Below are 14696 nucleotides of genomic sequence, written 5' to 3'. Positions count from 1 at the left end.
CCAAATGCAAGCATCATCCAGACGCTTGCTGGGTGGCACTGGTCACATGACCTGGCAGTCTCACTAATGTGAAGCTTAAGTCTTACTGTGAGAACAAGTGGGACTTTTCTGGTACAATCTGCTTGGGGCTAATTCAGTCCAGTTTGCTCCCATTTTAGATTAGTGTGCAGTACTCTGGAGAACTGGCTTGGAGAGGATGCTGTCTGGGGGGGGGGGGGGGGTTGCAGTTGGATGGCGGTGCAGGGCCTGAGATGCCAAAATTCCTGCCAGTCTTGGAGAGCAGGGTGGGGTCCTACCTGAGACTGGCCATCAGTGGCTGGATCTCAGCTGTTCAATGCCGGCCGGTGTCTCTCTGTCGGTGAATTGTCTCTCCCCTGCTTGCGGAGACTTCAGCCAGGCCACACTCCACGTGGGTACGTTGCGAGACCCCCGTTCAGAGGGAAACCAGAACCTCTCCCCCAGTTTCGTGTGTGTGGAGCAGAGATCTCGCTGGGAATGGGGATGGATCAGCGGTGGGGAGGTTGGAAAAGCAGAGAACCTGAGACCGTTGCTGAGGCATAAATGTAATAGGCTGGGTTATGGACAGTCAGTGGCTTAGTAGTAGAAGTTTGTGCAGATGATGCGTGGGTGGAGAAGGCTGAGCTGCAGACGCACCGCTTGGGTACCTGGGCTGCTGAGCGACTGCGCAGTCAGCCCTGCATGTTCACTGGAACCTGTCGTTTGGTGCTGTGCAGCTGAGCCTGTCTGGCAGAATCTGCACCGTGCTGAACTGGGGTATCAGGAGCTCCATGGCTACAGGCCTTCTGTTGTTGTTGTTGTTGTGTTTTTTTTTTCTAGAACGGAAATTCCATAACGATTTACAGTAACTGCACCTTCATAATGCATTCAGTATGCATCTATAGATGCATGGATAGCAGCATGTAAGTATGCCTTAACATGTCTTAAAGAATTTAATTCCTAATACTTTCAGTAAACAAAATGACAGCTGCAATATTCACTAACAAAGAAACATTGTATCATTATGTAATATGTTTGTTATTAATGTACATTAAAGATGTTATGGTATGTTAGGATGTTATGGTATTCTTGATTGCAGCTTATGAATGTATTATGAAGGTGCACTGAATGTTTCATAAAGGCATTATGAAGGTGAAGCTAATGTAATGCATTACTGGGAAATTCTTCCAGTAGATCTTGTGGCTCTAAGGTGTTTTCTAAGGAACCTAATCAGGATTTTGGGCCTAGAGTTCTCACTGTGTGGGCTGTTCTGTCACTGGTGTCTGGAAGCTCGTGTTCGTTTCGGGAGATATCCTGTGGGGCACGTTGGTTCACATTGAAAGATGCCAGTAAAGTGAATTTGTGGGTATGATGGTGCGTGTTTCTTGTCACTTGAGCACATGACTTTGACAGCCTATCATTGTGTTTAATCAGCATGTAGTCTGCAGCCCCTGGTGGTGTTTACAAGAAGGGTGCAGGGCTTTGTCACATGACCTTTGTCACGTGACTGCACAGGTGACCCATATAAGCTGCTACCATGTAGCATTTAGCATAGCAGTCCTTTGCAGTTCCTGGGAATCGTTTCCAAAGTAGTAATGACCTAATTCATGGTTTTATTCCTCTGTATTCACGGGTGGGGTTTGTTGTTCAAACAGTCCGGGGGCTTGAGCAGGCCATTAAAACCTGTGCATGTTTAGATTATTGGACCCCAGTTACATGTCCTATTGCGCATACCCCCCCCCCCCCCCCGCCCTTCTCCATTAAGTTGAGTGGGAGGGGCACTTAATAGTGTAGTGATGCTAATTCACTTGATGTAGTAGCCTGTGATGGGCAGCAAGAAGTGGGGGTGAGGGAAGACTATACTCTGGTACCCACGTTGGGTTCATGGAGCGTAGTGTGAGTTGGAAAGAAGCGACATGACGGCGTTGTAGGCCTGCTAACCCGCGTCCTGCTTTTCGCGCCTTTTCAGAAGTGGTATAACGTGGAGGGAGGAGTGGCCTCAGTGAACGTCGGCAGACACACACTGGCGTCATTGTAAATGAGTCAATGCAGCCTGTGTTTAAGGGGTTAAGTGTGGTAGTCGAGGCTGCATGTGATTGGAGGCCACTGACTTCTTAACCCCCCCCCCCCCACGCCTGGTAGATGACTGACAGCCTGAGGGTTTAATGGGCACCGGGGAGAGAACAGAGGTTGGGGTTGTCATAGAAACAAGGCGACCTGGGGAGTTTGTGGGGAGAGGGGTTTCTCTGGCTGTACTGTAGTATTCCTGTTGAATCTCCGCTGCTGTAGCCCTTGTAGTCTGAGCCTCAGGGCAGAAGCTTCCCTTCCAGCCTCCCTGATCCAGCCGTGACCCACCCTCCCCATCCTGTGTGATCCCATCAGCTGTGCCCATGTTTACTTGGGTCTCTGTGGTGGCCGCAGCCCAGCGTTCCGCTCCGAGCCAAACAGGGTGGGGTGTTAATGTCGATATTGCATGTTATGCACACGCAGTTGTCGCGACGCAAGAACAACGATAGCTGCGTTAAGACAGTGTTGCACTAGAACATTTTCACTCTGCCATAGAAAACAAAACTCGATCGTTTTCCAGATTATTGCTGGACTCGCTCGTGGACAAAAACTGGTCGCCAAAAGAGATCCATCTTCCGCTGTGTGGAAATATTTTGGATTTTGCATAAAGATAATATTGATCAAGAGCAAGTGATTTGTTGGCTTCACTTTGTCTGTTAGCACAACTCATGGCAACACCACCAACTTTTTCAATAAAGTGGTAGATAATGAGTTTGGTTTGCCTGTGTGTTATTTCTGGGAATTTTCAGCTCCTTTTTTTGTTTTATCGTAACACTGATTGCTAAAATTTGAAATGGTAATCCATTGCTTTTTCCCGTTTATATTGTTTTGGGTCATTTGTAAATGTTTGAGTGAGCCCAGAAGGTGCTGGTGGATGGGTTTCTGTCTGTTAGCTGGTCACATGGTCAGGTTGCGGAGCGGTGGGCGGGACTAGATATTTCCTGATATGCAGGCGGACTGTATGCCCTGTTCAGTGCTGGATTTATTCAATAGCATTTCCTGCCAAGCTCTGTGTGTTGGCTGTTGGTGTTCCTTCCACTGCTCAGTGCTGCCCCCTGTCTGATTTTAGCTGTACTTGTATGTGCTGTGTGTGCTTCCTGGTTTTTGACCACCTGTATGTGTCTGTTTGCTGCAGAGTGCGGCTGCTGCCCCCAGCCCGGTGATGGGCAACATGCCTCCCAATGACGGCATGCCAGGTGGTCCGATGCCCCCTGGCTTTTTCCAGGTAAGAACGCCCCCCCCCCCCCCCCCCCCGCTTTCTCTGAACCTTGCTGTGATGTGGTGATGTGGAGATGTGGAGCTGAGGCCTCTTAACCGGGGTCTTCGGCCGGTGGGACGAGGGTACAGCAGCATTTACTTTCCGGTATTACTGAAAGCCAAATCTTACCATAGAAATATTATTGTTCATCTTCAGAAACTTTCTCCTTTGAAAATTCCATTATATTCAGTTCTATATTAGTTGTGTGCTGCATAATGACATATCAGTCAACAACGGGCCGCATATCCCATTATACTGTGATGGAGCTGAAAAAAATCCTATCTCATAATGATGTCATAGCTGTCGTGACATCATAGTGCAATGCACCACTCGTGTGTTTGTGGTGATGCTGGTGTGAACATACCCGCTGCACTGCCAGTCTTGCATGTGCTATACTTTTATAATTATGTACAGTACATAATACTTTAAAATTACTCTTACTGGTTTATGCATTTACTATACTGTATTGTTTTATCGCTATTTTAGAGTGTACTCTTTCTAAAAAATACTTTAGCATGTAGTGTGTTATACCATCTAGGTTTGTGTAAGTACACTTTATGATGTTTGTGCAATGACGAAATCGCCGAACGCGCATTTTTCAGAATGTATCCCAGTCATGATGCGTGACAGCATATTATTAAGTGAAGAAGTCTGCTTGTGCACTTGTGAAAATGGGCTACAAGCGTGGCTTGATTTTACAAACAAAATTTACATCAGAAAACATATATCAGGGTTGTAATTTTAAAACTCAATTAATAATGTTTAAGAACTGTTTCACTGCACTGACTCTCGGGGGATGAAGTGTGTTTGGGGCCAATTTTTGTCTCCTGTTGGGGTTGATGAAATGAGCTGTGATAGACCTGTAAGACACCTAAATTTAATTCTGCACCACATGTCTGTTAGCAAAAAATAATCTGTCTTCCTGATAGCTGCTTCTACCTCTGCATGAACTTTGTCGTAGTAACTCAGGATGCCAATTTTTGCAGAGTACTTGCTGCTGGGGATCCCATATTAATGCTCAAACGTGTTAAGCATATCTTAGAAGCTTTCTCTAGTGTGTAAAAACGTACCGATTCTTTTGCATCCCTTCCAAGTTGAACTCCTGTTTGTGTTTGGTCCTTTTTTGCAAACACTTTGATGTTTGCCCGTGTCTGAGTGTCTTGTGTGCTGCCCAATGGAAACATCTGGTGCCGAATCTGGAGGTGAAGTAGCCTTGCTCATCCTAGCAGATTGCCGCGTGACGAACTCGTAGGTGAGAGTAAGGATTTGTGCTGTTGTCGTCCTCCGTTATGTCTTTTCAGCAGATGCAGCATGTGACTTTATTTAAATTTGCAGGTTTCTCGTTCACATTCGACTGGAAACCAAAAAAGCTGCCAAATAAGTGCTCTTATTTACAACCATGTCGCTCGCGTTTGCCGTCCAGGTTGTCGGGCTCGTTGCTGCACTCATTAACGAAGTGACTGTGCATTTATTGGTTACCTTTCTCGAGCGTTTATAGTGGGATTTTTGGTGTCAAACACAAATTCAGAATTAAGTGGCAAAGATCACTTTCATTTGTAATGAAAAAATATTGTGCATCCAGGCTGCTGATATTGTCACATCGCCCAAGCCTAGGTGGGAAAATGTCACTTTGAATGAGAAGAGGAGGGTCTGATCATCTTAATTACCCTTGTCCTCACCCTTAGTAGAGAAGGATTCCCTCTGCTGTCTGCCTGTCAGTGGTTTTTGTTTGTGTATAATTATTCCTGACGTTACGGCGTTACTCCTGGAACACAGTAGATGTTTAATGTTTTGAGGGCATGGGGATGTTGGGGTTGAGTCTATCACTTTTCATGAATAGTGTTTTTATTTTATGTTGAGATGCAGTGGGGGGGGTTGTCAAGAGGTTATGCTTGTGTTTGTTTGGAGGTGGGGGTGTGAAATCACTGTGGAAATCCTCTCACTGCCTTAGAACGAGCAAGGTAAAATAAGCTAGCTGTGTATATTCTGCCCTCCCTCCCATTTCTCCATCACTGCCCCCCACTGCCAGGCTAGACCGAGTGCAGTGTTCTGGTGGGCTGGAATGGCCTTCATTTTCGGCTCTGGCAGCTGGTGTCGCCTCGCCGCCTGGGCAGTGTCAGGCCTGCAGGATGCCGGGAGCGCGGAGTATCTGGCTTGGCCGTGGATTTCTGTCCCGCACTGTGTGAGGCGGCCATTTTGCGTACGTGCGAGAGAGACTGGCGACGTTTCGGAGGGTCGCCGACTCGCACGCCAAGAAGACCTACTTCCGAGGCCGCAGGCTCTGGCTGCCTCGGATGGGCTGGCTGGCGGGTGCTGCTCCTCCAGCGAGGCCGGGGTCTGCCCCGTGGCCCCTGCACAGTGGGACAGCCCCCACTGGAGCCAGCCAGCCTGGTGGCATCCTTACGAGATGCCTGAACCACCTTAGCTGACTCCTCTTGGTCTCAAGGAATAGCAGTTCTATTTTGAGATCTCTCTAGATCTTTGAATTCACAGAGAGACCCCGCAGAGAGTCCTCATTTCACCTGCCTGTATGGTAGCTCCCATGGCTGTGACCGTGCAGCATATAGCCAGATTTTTCTGCTAAACATTTGGCCCGGTGGCTTCAGGTCGACGGAGCTGTGGAAGCTGATGGGCGTGTTTATGTTGCCGGCTGCCCACACGCCCGCATGTGTACGGGTTGCTGTCTTCACACACTTCAGGTGGCATGTCACTGCAGACTAGAGCAGTTCTCGCCGGCTATCGCTGCCGTTGAATCGGAAACTGCAGGCTTTTCGTGGGTCTCTAGGGGGCGCCGATGTAGCTCCCAGGCCAAGTGAATGCTTACAAGTGCCTAGCCTGAACTGCCTGACGAAATGAATCACGGTTCGGCCAGAAAACTCTAATATGAGCCGTTTTTAAGACTCCGCTTGAGTTGTCTGAAGCAACAGGAATAATGTGCACCCCCCCCCCCCCCCCCCTGTATTTTGTTGTTGTTTTTTTTTTTTATCATGAGGACGACACGTAATAAGCCGCGTCTCAGGACGGCGTTTTTACCCAGTGTGTTTTAACTGAAAACAGTGATATATTGGCCTGTCTAACTTAGCCTGGTCCCACTGTATCCTTAAACTGCTGTTTAAAGCTACATATCGATCTTCTACTGTTTTGAAATATAGCAGCATTACAATGGTATTTAAGGAAGCTTATTTACGACGTGTCCTTGAGATTTGAAGTCGCAGGTGACGATTGGTGTTCGGTCAGAGCAGATATTCCTCACCCGCTCTCAGTTTTTATATCTTCATATTTTCAGTTGAACCGGGCGGAAATATGAAGTCAAATTAGGTGTGAAATATTTAGTTTATTTAAAAAAACTGGAATTGTTGCTTTTGCGCATGAGATGGTGAAAGACTTTGGTTGTGTATATGTTGTGCCCATTAAAACCTTTTCCGGTGAAGCTGGTGCTGCAATGCATGTCTATGAGAAGTAACAATAAATGTATGACTGGGACCGTAATACCGCAATGGGCGCTTGTGTGACTTGGCGCTCAGCTGACGGTGACACACTGCCCCCTTGTGGTGGGAGGATGTTACCTCCAGACCTGCTGTCCCTTTGCATGTCACCAGTTTCTGGGCCCCGTCAGGAAAATGAACTGGGGTGATGAAGTTGCAGTTAGATGCTAACCTGTCTTTTCTGCAGCTGGCTGGAAAGCGATTTTTACAGGCCTCGTGGTTGTGTCTGTATCCTCGGTGCCGGGTCGGTGTCAGCCCCGGGCTGACCTGGAAGTGTGGGCCTGCAAACTGGATCAACGTGCATCGGGCCGGCAGGAGAGGCAGTTCTGTGTCAGGGCTGCAATATCCCGGCCCCTTCGCATGCTTCAGCACGAGCCGTTTACATGATTAACGCAGGATTTTAGGTTACCGCGTAAATCGATACTGGCAGCACGTGGAAGCCGCCGTCTGCCTGTGTCTGGGTGTCTCATTGCCCCTCTGCTCTCCCCCCTTGCAGGGCCCCCCCGGGTCCCAGCCATCTCCGCACGCTCAGCCCCCGCCACACAACCCCAGCAACCCCATGATGGCCTCCCATGGACAGGTAGGGGCAGCATGAGCCATCAGCACGCCCGTCACCCTGCAGTGCTCTCTCTCTCTCTCTCTCTAACTCCCCCCCCCATCTGAGAGGCCAGGAGTTAGATGAGAATCTGCCGCTTTCCCCCCCACCCCCCAAGTCATTATGTAACTGTTTTTCCTGCTCACTTCCCACTTACCCCAAAACGAGTGTCGTCTCTCCAATTAGCTGTGAAAGACTGAACCCCCCCCCCCCCACACACTTCTCTAAGTGTGTCAATATGCACTGGTGAATAGACCTGAATGCAGTCACCCAAACTGCCAGCCCCCGGGTCTGACGCCGCAGTATCGTTCCCCCCCCCCAGGGTCTTTCTCACAGCTTACAACCAAACGGCTCATTCAGCGCTGCGGCATCCGCCCGGCCCGCCCCTCTCCCCCAGCCAGCGGCACAGAGCCCTCAGACTCCCACTGCCTGCCGGTTCACTTCTACGGCGCTTTGTTTTGGAGGGGTCTCCCCTCCAAATACGTTTACATCTTGCTTTCCGCCTCTCTGGCACTCCCTGCTGGCAGACCTTGTTTTGACATTGGCTTGTCATGGCACTGATCATACAGGATTTCAGCGGAAAAGGGAAACACCGGCCCTGTTTACTGTATATATTTTTAAATCTCTGTTCCTCTGCACTTGTAGCCTTTCATGTCTCCGAGGTACCCTGGGGGGCCCCGCCCCACCCTCCGCATGCCAAACCAGGTACAGCATCTCCTCCCTGGTACTTGCGCTCACATGTTTACATAGTAAAGGAGTTTCAGACCCTGAATGTGCTGGTGCCATAACAAGGTGAGAGGGTGAAATCTCCTTTTCCTGCTTCCCTGCAGCCCCCTGTTGGAGTCCCAGGGTCCCAGCCCCTACTTCCCAACAGCTTGGACCCAACCAGACCCCAAGGTGATCTGTGATTGGTGCATGGGGATGTGGGCGGGGCTGCGGTTTAGATAGAGGGATAAATGACGACTCTTCTTGCTTCTGTGTGAAATTAACAATCCCCCCCCCCCCCCCAATCTTGCAGGGCATCCAAACATGGGAGGTCCAATGCGCATGAACCCCCCACGTGGGATGGGAGGCATGGGCCCCCAGGTAGGCATGGCCTTTAATGCAAAATGTTTACCGCCATATATGCCTCATGTGTCTGCTCATGTATCTGCATGAAAAGTTTTGAGTGCATCTGTCCTGCTGGTCTCACTCTCAAACAGAAACGCTGATAATATGTGTGCGTTTTGCCTGCTGTCTCCGTGTAGAACTATGGCGGGATGCGGCCCCCTCCCAACTCGCTGGGTGGGCCGGGCATGCCGGGGATGAACATGTAAGTACTGTTGCCCTCCTGCAGGGGGCAGTGTCCTCCCAGTTTTCTCCCCAGAGATCTATGGAGAGGCTCAGCTTGGATTAGCGCTGTGTTTGGATTAATTTGCGGGTGGTGATGTTATTGGAGGATGCTGTTTTGAAGGCAGGGCTCCTCAGTCTGATTTCTCTTTCAGGGGTCCTGGAGGACGAGGTCCTTGGCCCAATCCTAATGCAAATTCGGTATGTCTGTCGTCTCGTTTCCGTGCATGTGTGGTACTTTTTTGTGTGTGTTTTGTGTCTGGCTTTTATTTTGAAACGTGTGGATATCTTATGAAAAGGCTTCAGTCCACGGCTGTTGTAAGAGGCCATGAGGATGCTAACTATGTTCTCTATCCCCCCCCCCCCCCAACAGATAGCATACTCCTCCTCTTCTCCAGGAAATTATGTGGTGAGTGCTACTTGTTATATTCTTGTGGCCAGCAGATGGCGTAGTAGCTAATAATTTGGGCTTGTGTTTCAGCCAAGAAGTGGCTTTGCACACATTGATTCTTAAACTGAGCGACGTAAAAATCCGTCGCCTTGCATATCTGGTATGTCTTATACCAGCCGTAAGCAGCAGTGGGAAGATGACGACAGATCGGGCTTGCTGCCGTAGCGTCCTGCTTCTCCTCGCATAGTGGCTGAGCTCTAAAGTGCAGCTACAAAGTGCAGCAAAGTAGGTTCTCCTTCGCGAGGCCTACAAGACCTTCAGCAAAATGCAGTTTACTGAAAAAGCGAAGCCTGACTCTGACATTAGCGTTACTTCGGAAAGCTGTTAGGGCAGTGATGCCATTAGTCACAAATCAAATTTAATTGGAACTGAAGCGCAGTGGACTTGAAGCGTCACATTGAACAGCGTCCTCTCGGTGCATTATGCCACTAGTCTTCATCACTCTTACAGTATCCGGCCTGCATGCTGATGGAGTCGGCTTGAGCTCCTTTGTCTGCAAGGTGGTGCTGGTTTCTGGAGGGGTTTGTGTGGGTGTGACCTTCCTCGCTGTCTTTCAGGGCCCCCCAGGGGGAGGAGGCCCACCAGGAACTCCCATCATGCCGAGTCCCGGAGGTCTGTCTCTCCTTGACCTGTAGTCATGCATCTCCAAACTCGGTTCCCCCAATCTATTTTATGTGTCGTTAAACAGTCTTGACATTTGTAGGTGGCAGCAAATTGTAGGACTTTGTGAAATGGCGTGTTGTATTTTAGAAATCGTATTTGTAAAATTCTAATACCCACATGTGGTCTCTCGCCAGACTCTACGAACTCCAGTGAGAACATCTACACCATGATGAATCCCATCGGCCCAGGGGGCAACAGGCCCAATGTGAGTTCCCTCTTGGGCCGGCGCGTGATTGGTCAGCACTGGTCATCTGCTCGTTACACTGGAGGTTGCCCGTCTCCCTGAGCGATAGAGAACAGCAGCTTCCCTATAGGCATTTCTCACATTCGTGTGTCTGTAATGAGATACTAACTCTGGTGGAGCCTCATTGGGCGCTTCTGTGCTGCTGTTGCCATGACAATGATCACGTAAAACACTGGGGGAAGGAGAGCGAAGAGCCAGATGAATGAAGCGTAATATGTAAATGACTTGAAAATGATATGTAAATAGTATGCAAATGAGGAGAGAGTGGTAGTGCTTGGAGCGTGTGCGGTGCTCTGACCCCTGCCTGCGTTGCAGTTCCCAATGGGGCCCGGTCCTGACGGCCCGATGGGAGGGATGGGCAGCATGGAGCCGCACCACATGAACGGGTCACTAGGTGAGCTGGCGGTCCTGCGGTGGTTCCTCCGTCATACGGTGTCCCTCTACCGTCAGACTGAAATTACAGGCTTTTGTTACGTTGGATAACTTTGTATTCAGTCTTAATCTGAAGTTAGAAATACAAGAATAAGGCTAATCAGTCCAACATTTTGGGTCAGTTTTGCGTGCCCGTGCACTTTTTGGCCATTCGTGTTAAATGTGAATGAGCACCATCTGCAGGAGGTTTGTGGAAATCGCACCCTTAATTCTGCTCAGGTGTTAGTGCCTGTTGATGAGGTCTTGTTTGAGTTCAAAAGTAAAATTTCCATCTTATTTTTTCTTCATAGGATCAGGTGACATGGATGGGTTGCCAAAGGTGAGATAAAAATCCGGATGCTCACTTTAATGTTAATTTTATGCTGCATGTTGCATTGTACTCCAAGTCTCTATGGCACCATCACCTCATAGGAAACAAATACAAGAATCGTGAATTAACTACAGTGTTACACTTGTACGTTCCCCAACAATGACAGAACTCTCCCAACAACATGGCGGGCATGAACAACCCGCCCGGTACACCGCGTGACGACGGGGAGATGACTGGCAACTTCCTCAACCCATTCCAAAGTGAAAGTGTGAGTAGAGGTCCCCCCCCCCACCCCACCCCATTTTCCTGGTTCATTTACCCACAAGCCTAACCCCTGCAGTCATAGTACTTGAATGGGCATGGGGCACCGTTAAGTAGTGACTGCCAATTGAAACTTTGCGAACCATTTGCTGTATTTTGTAATCCCACTAGATGGTGCTCTTCATTCATAAAAGGGCTCAAAGTATGCCCCAAGAGCACCATCTAGTGGGGTCAAAAGATATAGCGAATGGTTCATGAAGCTTCATTTGTTCGTCACTATTGTTAAAGGGATGCTGTCCCCACTCCACTGCCCAGCACACTCCTGAAGAGCATCTTCCACATGGCCTCACTGAGAGAGCAGGATCTGCGAGGGGAGCCCTCATTAACGGGGGGGGGAATAATCCTTGCAATATTTATGCCTGTGTAGATTCCAGTGTTATATCTGTGCTGGAAAAGAGGCACCATAGCTGCAAGGTGACTCTTCCATGTGGAAGGGTCACCCTGTACCCTCTCAGTCAGCGCTGCATCACGCAGCTCACATGGCTTTGACCATGTGGGGACCTACAGGAGCTGTGCATGTGAGACCCTGTCCTTACGCTGGTAATACTTTACCTGATGGGGCACAAATACTCAGTTACTGCCGAAGTACAAATTGAGAACGAATATAGTTGCTCCTTGAGATTAAGGATGTCACGATTCATTAATGATGAACAAATATAAGTATTTAATTTGCGTTGTCCTTGTTCCTTCAGTAGTTCCTTCAGTAGTTCACAAAGGTTTACAGAATTAACATATAGTGACAAATATAGTAACTGCTTGAGATAAAATATGCGTCTGTTCATCAAAGATGAATTACCATGAGACCAGTCTGTAACTAAGACTTAGTTTCTGGTGAATTAATACGTATGTAATAGCATAATACTATATTGTTTGTGCCCCATCAAGTCAAGTGTTAGCCTTACATTTTTTCAGTGAGCAGTTGCTATAGGAATGGGCTCGTTTGATTGGCTGGTTACATCAGGTGGTTTTTTCCACGTAGAGCTAAGTGCCACAAGGCGCTAAGCCACTGCTTAGGTGTGATCTTTAGTTGCCTTCACCAGCAAAATAAAAACAATCTCCCCTCTCATCTTTCTTACCCCTTCCCCTCTTCTCTTTCCAGTATTCACCCAACATGACGATGAGTGTGTGATTTTTCATTATTACCCTTTATTTTTATTTTTTATTTGTACTTTTTACACCTCACCCACCACTCCTGTCCCTGGTCCTGTCCCTCACACTCCCACCCCATGGACTCTGCGTCACCCCCATCGACTTTACCCCCCCCCCCCTTCCCTCGGGGATGCCTTGCATAGCCCCCAGGGATGGCCCTGGAGCACAGGACTGGCGCCAAGCCAGTCCAAACCGCTGCGTGCAAAATGGCCGCCACCAATGGTAGGAAGCCACCTCTGCGGCAGAGGAAAACCTTCCTGTCTGACTCCGCATGCCTCCCAGGCTTCTTGAGCAGCCTGGACCAGTAAGGCTTTGGAGAAAACCAGAGGGGCAGAACCAGCAGCCCACGCCGTGCACCAGGGGTTCTCTACTCTCGCTTCATCATGCTTCTGGACCTCTGAACAGAGCAGCTGGTCCAGGAGGCCCAAATGCACCTCATTAAATTCATTTGTACACACGGACTGAGAGAAGGAACTTGTGTTGTATTGGGCAAGAAAATATTTTCTGGGTTGTACTGTGTATGTATTGTACGATGAATATTGTTATTTTATTATTGATATTGTAATGATTAGCTTTAATTTTTTTTTTTTTATTATTTTATCTTCGGGAGGGCACGATGTATTCCCATAAGACGGTCAAATAAGCACACCCTCCAAATGCACAATGGACTCTGTTTACTTGACCTCTGGAAAAGGTAGTCGTTCATCTTCATTTATTGACTCCCTGCAAATGCTGCCTGGTTTCTTAGACCCCTATCACACAGCCAAGTGGGACTGTTTCCTGCTGCCATAGACACGCCCCTCGTCACCATAGACACGCCCCTCGTCGCCATAGATGTGCCTCCACGCTGTTGAAGGCAAAGTCTGCTGAGAATGGCCATTCCCGTCCAGGCCCAGACCCAGTGGTTCGGTACTGTAGACTAGGTTTTTAATGTGATCTTGAGGCTGGGTAAATTTTATGAGACGCATACTAAGGGATTTTATACAGTATCCTATTTTGTGATCAGTTTCAGGTTTATGTGCAGACCACTGGTTTTGTGCAGGGTTTATGTTTATATAGTATTACTCTAACATACCATCTGACTGATCATTTCCGTTGACTCGTGTGGGACATCAGTACAGTTCAGTAGAGCTGTGATTCTTGTCTGACTGTTTTCCATATGATGTCCTGAGGCCCAGCCGTCTCCCCTTTACCCCCTAGAAATCACTGCCTTTCATTTGGTCTCCGCCAGGGGTCTGCATGTGTGTTTTTTTTTCCCCACTTTGCCTCAGTTTTTTCCATCCTGGTTTTGCAGTAGCAGAGCTCCGACTGCATGAGGTCCTCCGTGACATAAGGGGTCATGTGACCAGATGAGTTTTATTGCCAACCGTCGTAAAAGCCCTGCTGTGCACATTGGCCAGTGTCAGTGGGACTGAGGTGTCCCGAGTTATCTTGGCTAAGACTTTTATTCGTGGTTTTGCCCGTGCTGAGCGCTTTGCTCCCACTCGTCACTGGAAGACGATCCTTCCACAGCGTTGTGTTACTACGCCACTGCTTTTACTTGGGCCGTGTGTAAAAGGCACCACAGCAGGTTATAGTAGTTCACTGCCAGTTGCCATCTTGCGCTGGCTTATCCGCTCGCGAGCCTCAGGCAGCCTCATGCCTGCCCATAGGGGGCTCCACTGGGCCACTCACGGCCGTACCAAGCAGGCAACTTGGTCTGATATGGAATCCAAGGTTTTTTTTTGTTTTTTTTTTTTTCTCGGCACTTCTCATGATTATGAAATATTTCATGGGGAAGGTGCTACTCGATCTGCACCTAGTTGGTGGTCCCCGGCCACCTTGGAGACACTGCTTCGGCTCTGGCCAGTGACCTTAGCTTTGACATGACTGGTGCCCTTTGCCCCGTGTCCCTCCCTTCTGTAGGAATGACTTTCGCGACCCCCCCCGGCCAGGTGTTAAAGTCTTGCGGAGCTCCGACTCCAAGTTGGACACCCAGTCAGATCGCCTGGTGACTGGTTTTTTTGTGAAGAGCTGCAGTGACTGACCTTAAGCTGCCCTCTCTGCCGCCAACCATTAAGGCCCAGTACGCCTGCTCTCACCAGTTTCCTGCTCCCAGTTTTTATTTTATTCGTTGTGGTATGTAAATACTGTAAAATGCATTTTGATATTGACATGTTTTGATATGTCACTACCAATGAATACAGCTCCAAAAAAATGTGCAGATTGGGGGTGACAAATTCCTGGGATTTTATTCAAGAGACGATGTGCTTTTATTTAGCTGCTCTATCAGATCCACAATTGTAAAGGTGACAACATTCAGTGACCGAATATTGCATTAAATGGCCATAATATTTGTGCCCTGAATATTATTTTGTCTTATGTGATTTTTTTTATTTTTATTTTTTTAAAGTCA

The 14696-nt window shown here is 48.5% G+C and overlaps 1 protein-coding gene across 1 annotated transcript in view; it reads left to right on the top strand.

Annotated features, from left to right (window-relative positions):
- LOC111836592 (single-stranded DNA-binding protein 3) overlaps window positions 1–14652 on the top strand; it is a 35150-nt gene extending 20498 nt beyond the window's left edge. Inside the window, exons 5-18 of the mRNA XM_023798000.2 lie at window positions 3200–3289; window positions 7304–7387; window positions 8048–8107; window positions 8233–8299; window positions 8421–8488; window positions 8650–8714; window positions 8887–8932; window positions 9105–9140; window positions 9740–9794; window positions 9980–10050; window positions 10405–10483; window positions 10812–10840; window positions 10998–11099; window positions 12252–14652. Coding sequence (XP_023653768.2) covers window positions 3200–3289; window positions 7304–7387; window positions 8048–8107; window positions 8233–8299; window positions 8421–8488; window positions 8650–8714; window positions 8887–8932; window positions 9105–9140; window positions 9740–9794; window positions 9980–10050; window positions 10405–10483; window positions 10812–10840; window positions 10998–11099; window positions 12252–12281 — 882 coding nt within the window. The 3' untranslated portion in view covers window positions 12282–14652. The remainder of the gene's footprint in view (window positions 1–3199; window positions 3290–7303; window positions 7388–8047; window positions 8108–8232; window positions 8300–8420; window positions 8489–8649; window positions 8715–8886; window positions 8933–9104; window positions 9141–9739; window positions 9795–9979; window positions 10051–10404; window positions 10484–10811; window positions 10841–10997; window positions 11100–12251) is intronic.
- Window positions 14653–14696: the final 44 nt, after the last annotated feature.

This window comes from Paramormyrops kingsleyae, chromosome 21, assembly GCF_048594095.1.
Source record: "Paramormyrops kingsleyae isolate MSU_618 chromosome 21, PKINGS_0.4, whole genome shotgun sequence".
Classification (NCBI taxonomy): domain Eukaryota; kingdom Metazoa; phylum Chordata; class Actinopteri; order Osteoglossiformes; family Mormyridae; genus Paramormyrops; species Paramormyrops kingsleyae.
The sequence above is the reverse complement of the archived record's forward strand: the minus strand, read 5'-3'. Positions and strand labels throughout refer to the sequence as shown.